Genomic DNA, 20,552 nt, shown 5'->3' on the forward strand with positions numbered 1-20,552 from the left:
CCCTGCCTGTGCCATTATCACAGCATCCTTCCATTTATTTTTATTGGTCAACCTATTTTAGTCAGCTCTGGGAGAATGAAGAGTAAATACAGCAGGCTGGTGAATCAGAGCCCTCCAAATGATTAAAGACTTGCTTAACTGTTGACGATTGTATTTATTTCATAAAACTGACATTTACATTAAAAAACACTACTATATAAAACCAGAGTTTTACTTTCTATTCAGAGTCCCTGGCCCTATCCTGTCATATAATAGTTGTTGACTGGTCTCTAGCAATCTACAAAGCTTTATACGCAAACACACATACACAATTACAAATACACAAGCTCATTATTGGCATTATTCATCCAGTGGGCAGAGAGCAAATGACTGTCTAACGACCCATCATCCATAACAACTTACAAAACAATAACTGTAAGGATTTTATTTCTGTTGTTTACCAAAGACGAAGAAAAGGGTTTACAAAACAACTGGTATATATCATAAGAACTAAGACTACTAAAATCATTTGTGCAATGGAATAATTTTAGAACCATCAAAACAAAAGCAAACAGAGGTTTTGGTTGGGGGAAGAATAAAAATCACTTTTAGTATGTTAGTAAATTTAGTTGGAATGATGCAAATCTGGCAGACTCCAAAGTAATCTCTGAAAACCCTTCAAATTGTAAATGTAAAGATTCTCCCCCAAACAGCCCATTCACAGTACTTACAGCACTGAAGTTAGCAAAATTGCTTGGGTCAGCCTCTTTATTGGTAGTGGTAGTAGTAGAAGTAAATGGATCGCAAAACATATCAGGATCTTTTTCTTTGGGGCTATCATTGCCTGGGAAAGGCTGAAATGGATCATTCAGTTTAAAGGGATCGGAAGAATCCAATTTGTTGATGGGTCTTTTCCCTGGATCAAAATCATCACAATTAACCAGCAAATACAGCAAACGCAAACACACAAGAACATGAACACAGGAAGCATTAAAGAACTGGGAATGGCGGACAGGGGTGAGTGCCTAGAACACATTCTCAGTACGGTCTTAAATGGCCACACCAGCAATCTATCCTCAAATTTTTCACACATAACCTCTCAACTACGTTCCAGCTCATGTAGGTAAATAAGAAAAATATCAAAGGGGAAAGGGATGGGCCTGGAATCCTATCTTTGCCTGGGATGAAACCTTTTCTTCCTCAAAATAGCATGTTCCCAAGAAAAGAGAGAAGAAAGGATATAACAGGAGAATGGACAAAGAATGTCAATGGCCTCTGTCTGCCATTATAACCTCAGCCTGATACAATTATCAACCGCTGGCAATGAGGGCAAATGACCTTTGAAAAATGCTGATATTCTTCTGATTTTTCTCTGGCTCTATATACAACACCTGGGAACATGAAATTAAAAATTACCTTGCCATCAACAGTATACCAAACTGAAGAATAAAAGAATGTTTTGAAGCACAGAGCCTAAATCTTCATGTTTAGGGATAAACTAATCTTTGACCAAACAACAACATACTGTTGGTCATTAATTCATCATCATTTTCAAACAAGTTCTCAAATTTTAAAGTCTTAAATTTAGTACTTCTTGAAGAAAAATAGTAAGTGTTAAAATATCTTCAAATATATATCTTTCCTAAAATGTGTTAATTGATAATAGTGATTGTATCAACAGATTCTTTCCATTACTGTTATTGTAACAGCTTACAAAAGATGTTCATATCTCAGTGGGTCCTTCCAACAATCCTGTGAAGGTAGGCAAAATCATGATTACTGCCACCATCTAACAGCTCAGACAGCTGAGGCTCAGAAATTACAAACTCAAGATCACCGAGCTAGTCAGAGCATATCCAATATTAAAACCCCATCCTCTGAGCTCCCAGTTGAGTACTCTCTCCAACAAACCATCCTGTCCTTGACCTTTCTAGAGTGATATACACTCACTATGCTGAAAAATTAGTTAAAGTACTAGTATATTATTTTACCTTAGGACTTAAAAAATAACTTTGCTATTGGCATCATACAGGTCTAAAAATTAAATGAGCAAATTGACTCTTATTTAATTTAATGCAGTCTGACAACCTTACCCTCAAGCAATATATGACATAGGTCACTTAAAAGATAGAAATCACTTAATTTGTTTACCTGATTTTTCAATAGATAATTGAGTATTAACAATTGAATATGCAATTTCTTTAAATCAAGGAAGAAAAAGTAATCTTCCCGGGGAATACCATACTAGGGTTATTATGAAAAGGCAAGAATAGTAACCTATAGTTACTGTGGCTCAAAATTTCCCAAGGAATGATATATGATTAAAAGAACAATGTACCAGATGAGTCTTCTCACCTAACAGCCTACTAGCACCACAACCACTCAGGGGATTGGCCTTTTTTCTACTTCTCATGAACTTTATTATCTTCATTAAAAAACAACACGCCCCTCTCTCCCAAGCCCCTTTTCTTTGTATAGTGCTAAAGATAAAAAAAATTTTAAGAATTTATTCCCGGATCCCCCAAAAATCATTTATAAAATAAAGGTCTCTTATTAAGTGAGGTAAAATATTTTCCTTCAAGAAAAACAGTACTTTCTTTCAAATCACTATACTGCTAAATTCCAGATACCAAAAAGCCATGTAGTCTCACATTAAAGAATTAAGGAAGACTTCACATTTGGCAAGAAAAGAACAGGACTTTAAACTAATCTTCTCTTATAGATATTAACTGAAACACCAAAGTGCAGGAAACTATTGTTTAAATGGTAATCAATGAGCTTCCAAAAAGCAAGAGACTTCATGGATACTTTCCTTTTTCCATTTAATGCCTCTCTAAAGTGATTTAAAAAGAAATTCGCTAGGGCCAGAAAAATAGTTCATGACAGTTACACATGCTGGCCTCTGAGGCACATGCCTGTAGTTCTGTATTGAGGTCAGAATGGAGGATAGCTGCAGGCTCCTGCCATGTTTTCTTGGCTTGTTTTATTTAAGGCCCTTTAGACAAATCTATAAATAAGGTCCACACAATACTTTTAAGAAAAAGAAAAGCATCTTGTTGACTTAGGAAAGGTACCAACTCTCATACCAGGTGGTGGTGGACAGGGTCTTGTTGGGGTCCCAATCTTTGGTGGCAGTGCTGGGGGCACATCTTCACTTTTGACTGGGGCTTCTTCCAGCACATTTTTTGTAAGCAGCACATTGCTGGCAGAGCTCGATGTGGTTGAACTGAAAGGATCTTCATTGTTGGCCTTTGTTTGAAAAGAAATGTTTATACATGGTTATATATATTATATATATACCAACCAAACTATATGGTCACGTAGCATTTGGAAGAATGGTCTTCAGTATTGCACAGCTTTATTTCAGTTCGGCGCACTGACATTTTAACCTTTGCATTCAGGGCCAAAGGGAGAAATTTTTTTAATTGTTCTACATGAGTAGTGATTATAACATCACTACTTATTAAAAGCAACATATCATACCAAAACAAGCCAACTCTGGATCAAAGGTTTGTCAAGCTTCAGGCAATACAAAACCACCTGAGGCCATTTTAAAGGAACAATGTATCTTCCCTCAAATGAATATCTGATCTGAATGAAAAAGAAAAAAAAAAGACTCCACACTTCCCAATGTACTAAAATATAGGAAAGATTTCATAAATGCCAAAGAAAACATTATCTTGAACATTAAAGACAACCTGAAAGTCAGTTTTTAAAGCAAACTGACCCCATGGAATCATAATTTGAGTCTTAATGTGAGTCTGAAGACCCTATCTTTCTAATACATGGAATAATGAAAGATTCACTTTTCTATAATGAATCAGATGTTATGATTTTAGCTCTACTTAGGCCAGTGTTTCTCTACAGAAGCACTAACATTTTTGGCTGGCCATCGTTCCATGTTGTGGGGGCGCTGGGCAGGGCATTTGTAGGATGTTTAACAGCATCCCTGCTCTCTACTAAATATGAATAGTTCCCTTACCCAACTGTGACAACCAAAAATATCTCTAGACATTGCCAAATGTTTCCTGGGGGTGAGAGGAGGGAGGAAAATAACACCCAGTTAGGAACCAATGAGATAGACAATTTGACAAATACTCTTAATTTTAATCTTTGGCTTCAATCAGTCCTAGAGCTACACTGGAAAGTAGGCAGTAGACATATAAGTGCTGGATTATGTGCATTAATTATATTAATATAATCCTAACAGCCTGAGAACAAAAAATCAATTGACCAGTGTAGAGAGGGTGGAATGAATACTCAGATTATACAGCTATTGACCCAGACAATCAAGAGAAAAATGTGGCTTAACTAGAAGAAACATGTTTAAAAAGACAGAGACTCTTAAAAATGAAGTTGTTGAGCAAACCTGTCAGTAGAAAACTATAATTACCTGTATCATCACCAGTCTTTATGAATAGTAATATGTGTGTCTACTTTAATTATATCTTATCTTTCATTTCTATCTGAAATCAACATTTGCTGTGATTTATTGAAATCAAGTTGCAATGTCTGTGAGAGGGTTATATAATTTAAAGGAGGGATTGCTCTTTTGGTGGAAACATAGTATATTTTACCTTCTCATGAATCACTTCGGATATCTTTGACAATGTACTGAAGTCAGCAAATCCATCTTCAAACGATTCATTTCCAAAAACAGAAGCAAAGGGATCTGTGGCTAAAACAAATAAAGAAAATCAATGCAACAGAACAGAAAGACATCAAGTTTCATGTCCTCTTTTGGTTGGTAACATTTTAGACAGGTAAAAAATACCTAATCCCAAATATTGGTTCCTGAATTTCTGATTTAAGTCCACAAATACAGTGGACCGTTCATTAATAAAGGATCTACTTTCTCAAGCTGGTCTCCAATTCATTCACTCTCATTCACTCATTCACTGACCTACTCATTCATTCACATTTACTAAGCATCTATTACAGGGGGTGGGGAATCCTTTTTCTGCCAAGGGCTGTTTGGATATTTATAACACTCATGGGCCACATACAAAATTATCAACATAAAAATTAGCTATGCCCCGGCCGGCGTGGCTCAGCAGTTGAGCATCAACCTAGGATCCAGGAGATCACGGTTCAATTCCCAGTCAGGGCACATGCCTGGGTTGAGGACTCGATCCCCAGTTGGGGGCGTGCAGGAGGCAGTCAATCAATGACTCTCTCATGACTGATGTATCTCTCTCTCTCTCTCCTTCTCCCTTCATCTCTCTGAAATCAATAAAGATATATTTTTAAAAATTAGCTATGAAAAAAGCTCCTAGATTTGTTGAATTTTGAGTCCTGCCTGCGGTTGCCTTGGCAGACCGAATGATTCCACAGGTCGTATATGGCCCACAGGCCGGATGTTCCCCATCCCTGATCTATCATGTTCAAGGCTTAGAATTAGGGATTCAGAGGGGAATAAGACATGACACCTGCCTTCAAGGAACTCATGATTTAACGTACACAACTGCTGCACAATTAGTGTTAAAATTTGAAGAGAGCAAAGGAGAAGCAACACCTAACTTTATGAGGAAGACACAAAGAAGACTTCACAAAAAGTTTTACTTGTGGGCAGAAAGGAGGTAGAAGAAGAGACAGACATACACACAATAAGCACACGTTTTTCCATTAAAAAATTAAGTGACCTTGAAAAGAAAGTCATGCCCTGTGGTTTGTGGAAATGGAGAAAATTAGAGAAGAAATATGAAAGAAAGCAGGGGCTAAGAAGCATAAAATATATGAACATCCATGCCCTTAACCTGACTCACTGCCTGTAAAAACAAAGACCTACCTACCTACTTGGCATCTTACTACTACTGCTGGAGCCAAAGATGCTCCGGGGATGCTATGAGCTCCCTTCTAATCTTCAAGATGTTGTAAAGCTTTAATTAAGAGTTGGAAAGACTCTGCATTTTCTCAGTCAGGAGTTAGTAAAATATTCCATGCAAAAAATTTTCTGGCACCAGAACCAATCTCACTTATAATGAAGGAGAAAAATAACTTTTACAAATTGAAATAAAGTATACGTAGAAACTAACTAACCCAAATTTTCTTGCTTCTGTTTTCTTTTTTTGTCTGTAATGTGTCTACCCACCAGCAGAAAATGCTAAAAAGACTCCACATGAGGCTAACTATTAAAAAAAATTTAATGTCCTTCTATTTCTATCATACCTACTATATTTTAGAGGTAGGAGAGGAATAATTTATCATTTAATTTTTAAGAACAAAAATTTACCCTAATGTTTTTATTTTGAAAGCTTATAAGTCTCCTGTTCTTTTTTTAAATTTAAATCATTTTTTAATTTTTCAATTACAGTTGACATACAATATTATATTAGTTTCAGGTGTATACCCCAGCGATTAGACATTATATAACTTACTAAGTGATTATCCTGATAAATCTCATACCCATCTGACACCATACATAGTTATTGGACTATTATTGACTATATTCCCTAGGTTGCACTTTACATCCCTATGACTATTCTGTAATAACCAATTTGTAATTCTTTATCCCTTCACCTTTTTCACCCATCTTCCAAACCTCCTTCCATCTGTCAACAGTCAAAATGTTCTCCCTATCTATGAGTCTGTTTCTACTCTGCTTGTTCATTTTGTTTGTAGATTCAATTGCTGATAGATACGTATTTATTGCCATTTTATTTTTCATATTTTTTACCTTCTTATTATTATTCTCCTTCTTCTTCAAGAAGACCCTTTAACATTTCATGTAATACTGGTTTGGTGGTGATGAACTCCTTTAGCTCTTTCTTGTCTGAGCAGCTCTTTATCTGTCCTTTGATTCTAAATGAGAGCTTTGCTGGGTAGAGTAATCTTGGTTGTAAGTCCTTGTTTTTCATCACTTTGAAAATTTCTTGCCAATCCCTTCTGGCCTGCAAAGTTTCTGTTGAGAAATCAGCTGACAGTCTTATGGGAGTTCTCATGTAGGTAACTGCTTTTCTCTTGCTGCTTTTAAGATTCTCTTTTTATCTTTAACCTTTTGTATTTTATTTTTATTATTTTTTTAAATTTTATTTTTGTTTAAAATATTACAGATGTCCCTTTTTCTCCCCAATGACCCGTTCCACCCTGTCCCTTCCCCCTCCACAGTCCCTCTCCCCACCATTGTCCGTGTCCCTGGGCTGTGCATATCTGCATATAAATCCTTTGGTTACTCTCTCCCCCTCCATCCACCCACCCTCCTCCATCCCTCTGACATTTGTCAGTCTCATCCATGCTTCCATGTCACTGAATCTATTATGCGGTATCTTGGTGTGGGCCTCTTTGGATTCATCTCGTTTAGGACCTCTCTGTGCTTCCTGGACTTGTGTATACATTTTCACCAGGTTAGGAAAGTTTTCTGTCATTTTTTTCAAATAGATTTTCAATTCCTTGCTGTCTCTCTTCTCCTTCCAGCACCCCCATGATGTGAATGTTGGGCCGCTTGAAGTTGTCCCAGAGGCTCCTTATACTATCCTCATTTTGGGGGATTCTTTTTTCTTTTTGTTGTTCTGATCGGGTGTTTTTTGTTTCCTCATGTTCCAAATTGCTGATTTGATTCTCAGTGTCCTCTACTCTACTGTTGATTCCCTGTAAATTATTCTTCATTTCAATTAGTGTCTGGTTCTGACTGATTCTTTTTTATGGTTTCCACGTCCTTTTTTTATGCTGTAGAAGTTCTCACTAAGTTCACTGAGCATCCTTACAACCAGTTTTCTGAACTTGGCATCTAGTAGATTGCTTATCTCCATTTTGTTTAGTTATTTTTCTGGAGTTTTGTTTCTGTTCTTTCATTTGGGACATGTTTCTTTGTCTCCTCATTTTGGCTGCTTCCTTGTGTTTGTTTCTATATATTAGGTAGAGCTGCTACATCTCCTGGGCTTGGTAGAGTAGCCTAATGTAGTAAGTGTTCTGTAGGGTTTAGTAGTGCAGCCTTCTCCATCACCCAAGCTGGGCGCTCTAGGTGCGCTCTCCCCCACGTGTACACCCTCCTGCTGTAGCTTAGCCTTTATTGCTGTTGGCATGTCAATGGGAGGGACTTAGCCCCAGGCCAATTGATTGGCTGTAAGGACTGACTGTGACCACTGACCACCATGGAGGATCACCTGTGCAGGGGTGCACCCCACAGAGCAGGAGTTTTCTCAGAAGGCCTCTGGTGCCTGCTGAGTCTGCCCCTTGAGTGTGTTGCTTTTGGAAGTGGTTGGATAGTGCTTCAACATGGTATGAAACTGTCCACAGGATGCACTGGCTCTGAGGTCTCCTGGGGGGTGCAGGCCAAGGTCTGCCACTACCTGTGTTCTGCCCAGGGCCACCCAGTATAAGCTACAAAGCAATCTACAGATGCTGCTACTATGAAAAACAGTATGCTAGTCTCTCAAAAAATTTCTTTTTTCAAATAGAATTACCATATGATCCAGCAATTCCACTTCCTGGTATACACTCGAAAGAATTGAAACTAGGGACTTAAATACTTGTATATTAATATGAAGAACAACATTTTTCATAACAGCCCAAATGTGGAAGCAACCCAAGTGTCTACTGATATATGAATGGATAAACAAAATGTGGTACATACATACAATAAAATATTATTTAGTCTTAAAAAGAAAGAAAATTCTGATACATGCTACAACATAGAAGAACCTTGAGGACACTATACTAAGTGAAATAGTGTCACAAAAAGATAAATACTACATAATTCTACTTATAAGAGGTACCTAGAGTAGTCAAATTCATAAATACAGAAAGTAAATGGTGGTTGCCAGGACCTGCAGGAGTGGGTAATGGGAAACTCTTGTTTAACAAGTACAGAGTTTCAGTTTTAGAAGATGAAAAAAGCTCTGGATACAAATGGATGTGATGGCTGCACAAAAATGTGAATATTCTTATTACCACTGAACTGTACACTTAAAAATGTTTAAAATGTTAAATTTTATGTTATGTATATTTTACTACAATATTTTTTAAAACCCACTTATCAGAACAAAATAAACCATATACTCCATCCCCAAGATTTTCATCCACTGGGCTCCTATCATATGCTCTGTGAGAACAGTAATTGATTCATCCATCCATTCAGTAATATTATGTGGCCAGGCATGGTTTAAGGTTCTTGGAATACATCAGTGAATACAAAGATCCAACTTTCTGTGGAACTTAAAACCTAGTGGAAGGAGAAGACAGGTAAGAAGAAAACAAAGTCATTTATATAGTGCTCTGGAAAGTAATCAGCCACAATGAAAGAAGAAAGAGCAGAGAATAGTAAAGTCAGAATGCTGGGATGGGTGATGGTGCTTGTGAATGTTAAATAGGATGGCCAGAATAAGCCTCACTAAGTGACATTCTGGCAAAGATTTGTTGGAAGTAATGGAGATCATCATGTGGACAGACGAAGAAAGACTATCCCAGGAATAGGGAACAGTTAAGGGCAAAGAACCTAAGGAACACTATCCTGTTGTTTGAGCAACAGCACAAAGGCCATGTGGCTCAAGCAGGGTGAGTAAAGGGAATAACGATAAGAAATATTGTTAGGAAGGCCACTTATAGGCCACTGTAAAGCTTTTCCTAAATATAATTTGAAGGCAGAGCCAGTAAGATTTCCTGACAGACTAGGGATAGAGTGAAAGAAAAAGAAGAACCCAGGATGATTCTGAGGTTTCCGGCCTTAGCACTGTTAAAGAGAGCACCATGAAGATGGGGAAAGATTTAAGTGAAGTGGGTTTGGGAAGGAAGATTAGATGTTCAGTGTCATTAGACATGTTGTGTTAAATATCTAGCAGATATTTAAGTGAAGATGTCAATAGGTAGTTGGGTATATGAGTCTAGAGTTCAGGAAGAAAGATGTGGCTAGAGCTATAAATCAGCATATAAATAATATGTGAATCCATAAAATCAGATGCCATCCCCAAGGGAGGAGAGATAAAGGAGAAAAGATGTTTAAAGTCTAGGACCTAGAGCAACACAACATAAAGAAGTTGGGAGAAAGAGGAAGTATCAGCAAAGGAGGCACAAGGAATGACCAAAGAGGTCAGTGGAAAACCGGAGGCCTCAGATGGACCTTCTTTAACTCTGTGAAATGGCTTCACATGTGAGAATTAAATGAGATCAAGTATGGAAAAATGGTAAGCATGCGGCGTACTGAAATTATGCAAGTGTTCAATAAATGGTATCTTTATTATGATTAACAACAATAAATCTTAGCCCTTCCCAGGCTATTATAGTCATTTACTCTTCCACTTTACAGGAAATGAGCTAGAAACTGGAATTGAAAGAGAAGACCAACAAAGGCAGGCAATAGAAACCTACAGTAAGACTGCAATCCACCACTTCAGCCTTAGCCTGATTATTCCTCTATAAATAAGCTCGATCAAAACGTCTGTTTTCCCTTGAGCATGCCCTGTATTTCCTACCTCCCATTTCTTGTTCATGTTACTCTCTCTGCTCTACAAAGCCTCTTTCCATAACTACTTATTAAAAATCCTAGCCCATTTTTTTCAAGACATACTACAAAAGCCACCTTCTACTTTAAAATCATTCATGATTTATCCTAAATGGAGGTGATCTCCCTTTCCTTTAAATTTTTGCAGTTTTAATGAATTCTCATGGTACTTACCATTCCTTAGTGTGGGCAACTGAGAGTCAATTATAAATGTATTAACCTTTCATATTATTTTCTTAGGTTATTCTTTCTAATTATATAATATTCCTAGCAATATATTAATTCATCAGTTCAATAAGGAGAGTCTAAAAAGGCACATGTATTTTAAAAAGATATAATTTAACCACTGTTACTACAATATGCCTCTTAGAAATTGTATTTGCTGTCATTTTAAATTTTGGTTTAAATCAATACCCAGTACTACATTAAATCTTGTTTTCTACATATCTGCTTTTTACTTTCTTCCTTCTTGCTACTCATGTTGAAAGTTAATTTTCAACCTGAAAATAACACACAGCACTAAATTCCATCTTGTTACAATTTGTACAATATAAGAAATCCAAATTGTGAAGCCATTTCTATTATCTTTCCCTATGCTCATAATCCTTAATTGTCACAATCAATAAATCTGTCTACCAAAAGCTCACCCTACTTACATCTGAAAAACAAGGCATTCTATTTTCAGCAGGATAGTGAAGTATTAACTTGTTTTAGTTCGCTTCCCTCTAATTCCCTGCTATCCTACATAAAAGCTTGTTTGTCTGTTTCAGTTTTAAATGAACAGTGAGAAAGAAGCAGAGTTACTTAGTTAAGAAAGCTTTTGGACTCTGTTAGACTTAGGTTTGAATCTTGGCTCAAATCCAGTAAGCTGTATAATCTTGATTAAGTTACTTAATGTTCTGGCTTATCAGTTTCCTGATCTTTAAAATGAGAATACTACTTAAAGGTTATTAAAAGGATAAATGAAAAATTAGATAAAGCATAAATAAAGCATGAGAACTGGATGCTAGAATAACATATAACTTTTGTCTGTCTTATTACAGGACCTATCCACTGCTTGGAAAGCTATTATCATTACCTATTAGAAGCCACTAATTTTTAAATTTAGGCCAAGACCCATAAGAGTCAATGCTGACTTTGAAACTGACACGCAACACTGCTTTTATAATGGAAAAAAATGTTATTGGTTTTACTGATAGTGGCTAGAGTGCATATTCTAGTAAGATCTTCAACATGAACAATAAATGAGATAATGTAGAAAAGTAGAAAGTAATACATAAACACTTGCAGTCATTATTATTTATTGGTAGATTACAACTGAATATAACTACACAATAATTTTAAAGCCACACATAAGTAAATAGGACAAATACATTTGGAGACCAAAGAAAAGAAGCTTAAAGTAAAGGATAATGCTTACTGTTCAAAGAAATTGATGTTATTTTCTTACCTGAATCACTAGCTGCAACAACAACTGTTCCACCAGGAGCAAAAGGATCATTGTGTTTCAATGTTTCTACCTAAACAAATTACACAAAACCATGAACGAGAGAGGCAACATTTCATAGCTGAAACCTCAATGCCACACCAAGGAAAATATTCTTTACAAATTCTAAATTCATTAAGGAATACAAGGCACTAGGAACAAATGTTTCCCCCTACTGACTTGCAATCTTATTAAATCAAAATTATATATATCATTTTCTAATCTCCCTTTATTGTGAAATATCCATTCATAAAACTGTATGAAATACATGTACAGTTTAACAAATTTAAGTATCAAGTGAACACATATGTAATCACCTCCCAAGAAACTGCCAACACCTCAGAAGTCCATGTGCTCCTCTCCAATCACCATCCCATCCCTTCTCTGTAAAGGTAATTATTATCTTGACTTTGGTAGTATTCACTTCTTTTTTTTTCTTCATAACTTTGCTAGTTGGACAGATGCACACTATTTTAACTTCTTATTTTGAAATAATTTTAGATTACTAGAACAGCTGTAAAGAAAATTAAAAGTTCCCATATACCCTTCACCCAGCTTCCTCTATGTTAGTATCTCATATAATCATGGTACAGCTATTAAAACTAAGCTATAGATTCTATTTGGATTTCACCAGTTTTCCCATTAATATCCTTTTCCTATTCCAGGATGATATGTTGCATTTAGGACGCATACTATTCTAACTCTTAAATATCCTAGTACTTAATATCAGAAAATGCTAGATTTCCACTTTCTATTTGTTATCTAAAAATAATTTAGCATTCTTCCCTTTAAAGAAACCATGTACTTGTGCATTGAAGGGAGGGATGGAAAGGGAGAAAGGGAGGAGGGAGAGAGAGAGATACAGGGAGAGAGAGAGGGAGGGAAGGAGAGAGATTTCTTCTAAAAAGAACCTGCCATGCAAAATAAGCCATTGTAAAACTCTGGAACAAGTAACAAAGGTGAGTAGCTACAAAGAGTGAGGACTTTACCAGAAGCCAGTTGTCTTCCTATTTTACTTTAGCTTTTAATCATAGTCAAACAAATTATATATTTAGGAAGACAACTGAACTTTTTCTTTCTGGCATCAGGCTCTTTTTAAGAGGTCATCCAAAAAAGCCTTGGCAGATGAGTGAAAGGGGCATGGCAAAGAGTTTTGCAATATTTGTCTCCTACTCTGACTCATGACTATCAATGACATCTATTTCTAATCATCAAGAAATTAGATATTATAACTGAATGTCAAAGGATAATGGAGACTCAATTTATAAATTCCCAAGTAAAACAAATATATTTGAAAAGAGAAAAGTAACGCTGAGACCTATATTATCTGTTTATAAAAGAGGACACACTAAAACTACTGGCAGGAAGAAGTAATTATTATCAATGAAGCTTTGAAGCTAAAAATGATAGTACTTATTTTCACTGATGCCAATGATATTATTTATAAAACTAGCACATTAGCTTATACTCTGATGAAATCTGCTGAGTGAATAGCAATCAGAGAAAAAAAATTAAGCTGGTCTGTATAGCAAATAGTTTTCCACAGATCCTACTATAATCATCAAAATATCGGTGTGAGACAGTCACTGGCACGATAACTTAAGTCACCTACTATTACTGTTTCTTTTCTTGACTTTCAGGGAGGAAAAACAACCAGGCCTGGTTTTTAATAATAACTTACAAGATTTGTGTACCATTACAGAGAGAAATGGAAATTCATGCCTACGGGCAGGTCTAATTTCTATTCCTTCATCCAACACAGCACAACCCCCCTAAAAGGGCAATGGGGTAGCAAGGGAACAAGATGGGCGGACAGCCCATGAAGGAACAAGTGGCCACAAAACTCTATGTTATGTTCAGTTTGATAATTAGAAAATTTTGTACAAAAAGTAATTTTCATAACTAAAGTTCAGATGGTATGATTTTACAAAATTAATGCTCCAAAACCCTCCCATGAGGTCACATAACTTAAAACTGAAATTCTCTCTTCTGTATCAGCCATCCACTCCCCACTCTGACAGTATGACTTAGCACCTGCACACTCCTACCATACACTAGCTAGAATGGCAGGAAATGGCAGTTGTTTGTTTTGGTTTGGTCTTTAAAATTATGTCCCTTTGAAAACAGAGACCAGCCTTGAGGGAATAGAAAAGACTTTTGGGGAGAGACTCATGACTAGAGGCATAATCAGAGGACTTGTGTGTGTGTGTTTTTTTAAAAAAGGAAGATCACAAAATCAAGGGTTTTAGAACTATGAAGAAATAAAGTTCAATTTTAGACTATAGTGGTGAAGACCTTAAAATTTTTGATCAAAGGTTTGAATTAAGTTCTGCCATTTACTAACTCATTGCCACTTAACCTCTCTAAGTCTCATTTACTTAAACATGAGGATAGTAACATGAACCTCATAGGATTATTGTGAAGATTAAATGAGGGAACATACGAAAAGAGCTTCTCACTATGCCTGGGCACATAGAAAAGATGAGATAAACAGCTATGTTATATTGCCAACTTGGTTTTTTGTTTCATTTTGCTTTTAATGGAGAAATTAAGAGCTGTCAGCAAGGGCAAGATGCTTTAGAAAACTGAAGAGAAAAGAGGAAAAGTAAGTACAACGAATGGCAGAAAAATTTCACCAGTGTAGAGGAACAGGAAAAACTTGTTTATTTTTAATTTAGAAAGAGCTGCTTTGGCTTTCCTGCTCTTTAAGTGATACAAGTGAAGAATGAGAGGGTAGAATAAGGTGAGAGGAAAAGAATTCAGGTTACAGCCAATATAAGAAGAATTTGGCAAATGGGTTCATATTGCAAACTACGAGTTGTAGGAAAACACAGTATCCAGTAGCCTGTGGAAACCACAAATATTCAGTTACGGAGGCATTTGCCCAGTTTTACATCAATGGAAAATACCAGCTGTTGGCCAAGTAGCTTCTTTCCAAATACAGTAAGGAAGCAATTCAAGAATGCCAAAATCTATTATCTTTAAAAGAATCAATTACTCTTGTAAGAAAGCATTCTTTTAAAAAAATTTTTTATTGAATTTATAGGAGTGACATTGGTTAATAAAACGATATAGGTTTCAAGTGTACAATTCTATAATACATCATCTGAATATTGTATTGTGTGTTCACCACTCAAAGTCAAGTCTCCTTTCGTCACCATTTATTCCTCCTTTTACTCTCTTCCATCTGCTTCCACCCATCTTTTTCCTCTGGTAATCACCATACTATAGTCTGTGTCTATGAGGTTTTTCTTTTTCTCTTAAGGAGGTATTCTTAATCTAAGAGTATTAAAAGACAAAATTTTTGCTTCAAATGCCTGTCACTCAACTGATCCTTTTTGGGTTTGGTTTACTTTTACAAACATGAAAATCCTGCCACAAAAAAATAAGCCTCCAAATAAATTTTTTTTAAAAACTCCAAAATTACTCATAATTATTGAAATTGAATGACAGATACATAAAATTTTGTTAGAATATTTAACTCCATTACTTTTTTAATAATGTTTAAATATCCATTATATAAAGATTTTGTTTTTAAAGCCTTCAGATGATAAAGCACTTAGTTGTATGACCTTGGTTGTGTTAATTTTTCTGAGCCCCAGTGTTCTTACTGTTAAAAAAGAAACACTAACACCTACTTTGCAAGGTTGATGTGAAGATTAGGAACAATGAATGTTAAGTACACAGAAGTATTTGATCAAGATTATTAAATAGCGATTGCTTTACTATGTATGTTCTCAAGAGTCTGACACTTAGCAGGAATTGGTACTTCTTTACAAGATTAACATTCTGGATGTGTCTATAAAATAACATAAATGATTTTATTTTTCTAAAACATCAATGCTGTTCCCTTTAAATTGATTTTCATTATTTTAATAATGCATGTCAAGCATTTCTGAAAACCTTTACTTAAGATTGGTATATAAATTTCTAATTACTTATTTCTATTATCTTCAATGGGATAATATTTGGTCCTTTGAAAGGTAGACTTGATTTTTGGATCACTTAAATTATTCTAGTTAATTCCAGTGGGTGATTAAGCTGTGAAATACTGCTCTGAACCAAAAACTAGATGGGTTGAATGAGACTAAAAATTTTTTATGGCTCATCAAAAGTAACCCAAAAAAGGATTCTTTCATCAGTATATATTTCAAGAAACTCACACGTTACCCATTTACCAGTTTTTAACCCTCCCACTTACCGATGTGTTACTGCTACTGCTGGCTGTACTGAAAGGGTCAGTACTAGAAGCGGCAAAAGGATCAGCAGAAGATTGTTTGAAGAAGCAGTCAGATGCAAATGGATCTGAACCTTTGAAAGGATCACCTCCAAATGGATCTAAGAAAATACAGCATAAATGAGAGTCTGAAAAACTATTACACTGAATTTCCTGTCACCTGAAGGCATGAAAACTGCAGTAATAAAAAGACATTTTGAACTCCTGCAGAATCTAAGGTATTTTCTATTATGACTATTGATCTTAAAAAAAGTACAGACAGTTCCATCTAGTTAAACAGCTTTAATTAACATTCTTTCCTACTTGTTCACCATTCACCCGAAGGACACCAGTAATTCTAACACCTACTACATAAATGTTTTCTGTATACTACTAGGTTTAAATAATACCTCTAAGCTGGTTATCATTGGGGATGATTCTAATTGGAGGAGGGGGATTACAGATTTCGTTATGGTTCTGAAAAAAGATAAGAGTCTTTTGTGTTTTTTAGTTAATCCTCACCTGAGGATATTTTTTCCATTGATTTTTAGAGAGAGTGGAAGGGAGGGAGGGGGAGAGATAGAAACATTGACATGAGTGAGATACATCGATTGGTTGCATCCCACAGGCACCCTGACTGGGGCTGGAGACCAAACGTGCAACACAGGTACGTGCCCTTGATCAGGAATCAAACCCTCGACCCTTTGGTAAGCAAGCCAACACTCTAACCAGTGAGCCACACTGGCCAGGGCTGTTTGATTTTAGAGAGAGAGGAAAGAAGGGAAGGAGAGAGAGGGAGAGAAAGAAACATCAATGTGAGAGAGAAACATTGACGATTGGTTGCCTTCCTTTGGAGCCCCAACTGGGGATCAAACTCGCAACCTAGGTATGTGCCCTGACCAGGAATCGAACCTGCAACCTTTTGGTGTAGGGACAACGCTCCAACTAAATGAGCCAACAGGCCAGGGCAAAAGACAAGATTGCCTTTTACCTAATAAACTTATTTTTAAAAATTAGCATATTATTTCAAGGGACCTCATTTAAAGACCCTTATTCTATGCTATCATTAACTAAAGAAACAACAAAAATTTCAAAATGTATTTCTTTCTCTGAGCTCAAGGTTAACAGTTTGGGAACCTGTTCCAATAGTTTGGAACAGGTTTGCAAAGCATAATTAAATGGTACAAAAGATTTGCTTTATTCTAATGCAAAAATCCCAGGAAAAGATTATCTTAAAAAGCCTGACATTTATTAATATTTTAAGATGTTTCCTTTCCCTCCATTCACTGGAACAGACTGTAATCTTAGGAACACAAAAGTTCTAAACCCTGCAATAGTGTAACCACTATACTCCACTAATCCCTGACTAATAAGGAGAAATCTGTATTACTAAAATCATCAAAGTATAAACACTAATGTCATTTTTTAAAAAGTAAAGCTAATAGTTAAGCAAATCCACAAGAATCTACTACTTTCTCTCTGAAAATGCCAGGTATATACAACATCTTAGTGAGACCATAGATCAGTTTCAAAACTAAATAAAAAGGAAGTCCATTTTCTATAACTACGCAACTGTGATCTCTCATTCCTAAACACAACATAAGCTTATAATTAATTGGAATCAAACGAAAGCCAAGATGGACCTCAATAGTATACTGACCAATTTTCCCAAAAGGATCATCCTTGAAAGGATCACCTGTGACAAAATAAATAAGCAGAAATCAAAATAATAATATTTACTATTGCTGTACCATTACTTAAAGGTAACTTTAAAACAAAAACAGTTTTGTTTTTTTAAAAGCACAGTTTGTTAAAGCAAAATGTATTTCATTAACTCCACCTCAAATTAGATAAAACAATAAATGCCATCCACCTTTAGGAAATATTTAAAATAATAAAGAGTAAAGGTAGAAGATCAACATACCTCAAAAAAGAGGCAAATTTGAATCGTAGACAACTATACTCACCTCTTGGTCACAAGTTGAAGTTTCAGATGGATAAGAAAGGACAGGCACAACAGCAAGAATTTTACTAACAAAATCTCTGCTCTTCACAATAGTATGGAATGGGCATTACCATCACTACTTCAGAAACAGACACTGAGCTTCACTGAAGCAAGAAAAATTCTTATAGAATTAAGTTCAGAAATAAACCCTTAACATTTATGATCATTTGATTTTTGACAAGAGTGTCAAGACAATTAAATGGGGAAAGGATAGTCTTTTCAAGAAACGGTGCTGGGATAACTGGATATCCACATGCAAAAGAATCAAGTTGGACCCCTATCTCACACCATATACCAAAATTAACTGAAAATGGATCAAAGATCTAAATGAAACAACTAAAACTATAAAATTCTTAGAAGAAAATATAAGAGTCAATATTCATAACTTTGGATCTTAGATATGACATCAAAAGCATAAGTGACAAAAGAAAAAAAAGGATAAATTAGACTTAGTCAAAATTAAGACAAAACAGAATACAAGAAAATACTTGCAAATCATATGTATGATTCCGGACTTGTATTCAGAATATGCAAAGAACTCTTACAAGTCAACAATAAGAAGACAACCCAATTAAAAATGGGCAAAGATTTGAATAAACATTTTCTTCAAAGAAGCTATATGAATAGCCAATAAGCTCGTAGAAAGATGCTCAAAAATACTAGTCATAAGAGAAATGCAAATTAAACTCTCACTTCACACTACAATATGAGTGACTCCTGAAAATATTATGCTAAGTGAATGAAGCCAGACATAGAACAGATATTGTATAATTATATAAATTTGCAAATCTATAGATACAGAAAGTAGATCAGCAGTTACCTACAGCTGGGGGTTAGGGGATTGGGAAGTAACTTCTAATGGGTATGAAACTGCTCTAGGGAGTGATAAAAAATGTTCCAAAATTAGATTTTGCTGATGATTATACAACTCTGTGAATATACTAAAACCATTTAATTGTACATTTTAAAGGTCCAATTTATATATCTTTTAACGCTTTATATATCTCAGTAAGATTTTTTTAAGAGTTCTAATATCTAGGCTCATTACCTCTATGACTCTAAGCAAGTTATTCTGTGTGCATCAGTTTCCCATCTTTAAAACTGATATAAATTGACCTATCAGTTTCACAAGGTGATTTTAGAAATAAATAAAATGCAAAATGAGCTTTAACACAAGCAGTATTTAGCATAATTTAGAATGACATCAGATATTTTAATTTATTAAACTTATGTTTCTTCAATGAGACTGTAGAAATCTTAAGGGCAGAGATCAGGCTACTAACCACTATAGCTTCCACTGTTTTAAAAGCATGGGGTTGGCACTTTTAGTAAATAACTGCTGACTGACTTCAGAGTGCTCCATCTCCTCTCCTTTTGATCTCTGTTCTGAAGAAGAAATACACTCTTATTCAGGGGTTCCTAAAACATAATCAAAGGCTTAGTCCCAGGATTTGGTAGCCTAAAGAGGACAAATACTAAAATCTGAGCATATAAAACCTTACTCTCCACTCTACTTTTGTAGGCTCTCAAAATGAATCCCTAATTCTTATACAGTTTATATATTTAAAAGCCTTTTTTGGTAAATTTATTATGTAAAAATAAGAGTACTTACTGCCAACGAAAGGATCAGACTGGAAAAAATCCAAGTTTGTATCTGCAACTGGATCTGTCAGTGAACTTGATTCTACAGTAAATGGGTCCTCCTAAAAATAATTTTAAGACAAATTTTTAGAAACCAAAGTTTTAAAAGGTAACATTTTAAAATAAAATAACATGCTTCGAAAAATCAACTGATGGTAATATAACAAATATTTCTGTGGCATAAAGTTCATTTAACACATTTTTCTCTTTCCTTAGCATAAAATAGAATATAACCCTTCTTGGGAAACCAGCAATAAAAGCATTTATATATAAAATTATTTTTACCTCTTTTGAATGGTTGTCACTGTTAAATTCAGGACAAACTTTTTCATTAACAGCTGTAGTCACCACTTCGTTTTCATCAGTCACACCAGAAGGCAGTATTTCAGGACTACTTCCTACCTATAAAATATTAATGCTACATGAACTAACAATGCATTTTCTACTTGGCGGAGGAAAACTGACAAAGAATAACTAAAAATTACTAGAAAATAAAAAGACAAGCAGAACATATTCATTGAGTGACTTCTATAATCTTTCTTGGGAAAATGTTATCACCAAGCATTAAAGTCACTCAGGTCTTCCTTAACCACTTCCGTTTGGTCATCCCTAAGCTAAACTCCATGTCTTACTGAATCTACCTCCTACCTCTTTCTCAAATTCTTTCTTCTTTTCCATCCTCACGATTGCTATCATCCATTTGCATCATTTCTGGTCCAAATTACTGTAATAACCTTCCACCTGCTTTTGTGCCTCCAATATGTGCCCTCCCAATCCATCCTCCTTATAA

General features: G+C 35.4%; 1 protein-coding gene across 3 annotated transcripts in view; it reads right to left on the minus strand.

Annotated features, from left to right (window-relative positions):
• The window catches only part of EPS15 (epidermal growth factor receptor pathway substrate 15), a 94,729-nt gene that overhangs the window by 3,966 nt on the left and 70,211 nt on the right, over positions 1-20,552 (minus strand). For 2 of the 3 annotated variants that reach the window (XM_087820423.1, XM_087820422.1), the window contains exons 17-24: positions 20,048-20,164; positions 19,734-19,824; positions 17,777-17,812; positions 16,102-16,238; positions 11,865-11,934; positions 4,557-4,657; positions 3,066-3,228; positions 711-895 (exon numbers count right to left, since the gene is read on the minus strand). In XM_087820423.1, coding sequence (XP_087676549.1) covers positions 711-895; positions 3,066-3,228; positions 4,557-4,657; positions 11,865-11,934; positions 16,102-16,238; positions 17,777-17,812; positions 19,734-19,824; positions 20,048-20,164 — 900 coding nt within the window. The remainder of the gene's footprint in view (positions 1-710; positions 896-3,065; positions 3,229-4,556; positions 4,658-11,864; positions 11,935-16,101; positions 16,239-17,776; positions 17,813-19,733; positions 19,825-20,047; positions 20,165-20,552) is intronic. The other variant, XM_087820424.1, reaches the window with a different exon arrangement.

Source organism: Miniopterus natalensis, chromosome 9 (genome assembly GCF_054644295.1).
Source record: "Miniopterus natalensis isolate mMinNat1 chromosome 9, mMinNat1.hap1, whole genome shotgun sequence".
Lineage (NCBI taxonomy): Eukaryota > Metazoa > Chordata > Mammalia > Chiroptera > Miniopteridae > Miniopterus > Miniopterus natalensis.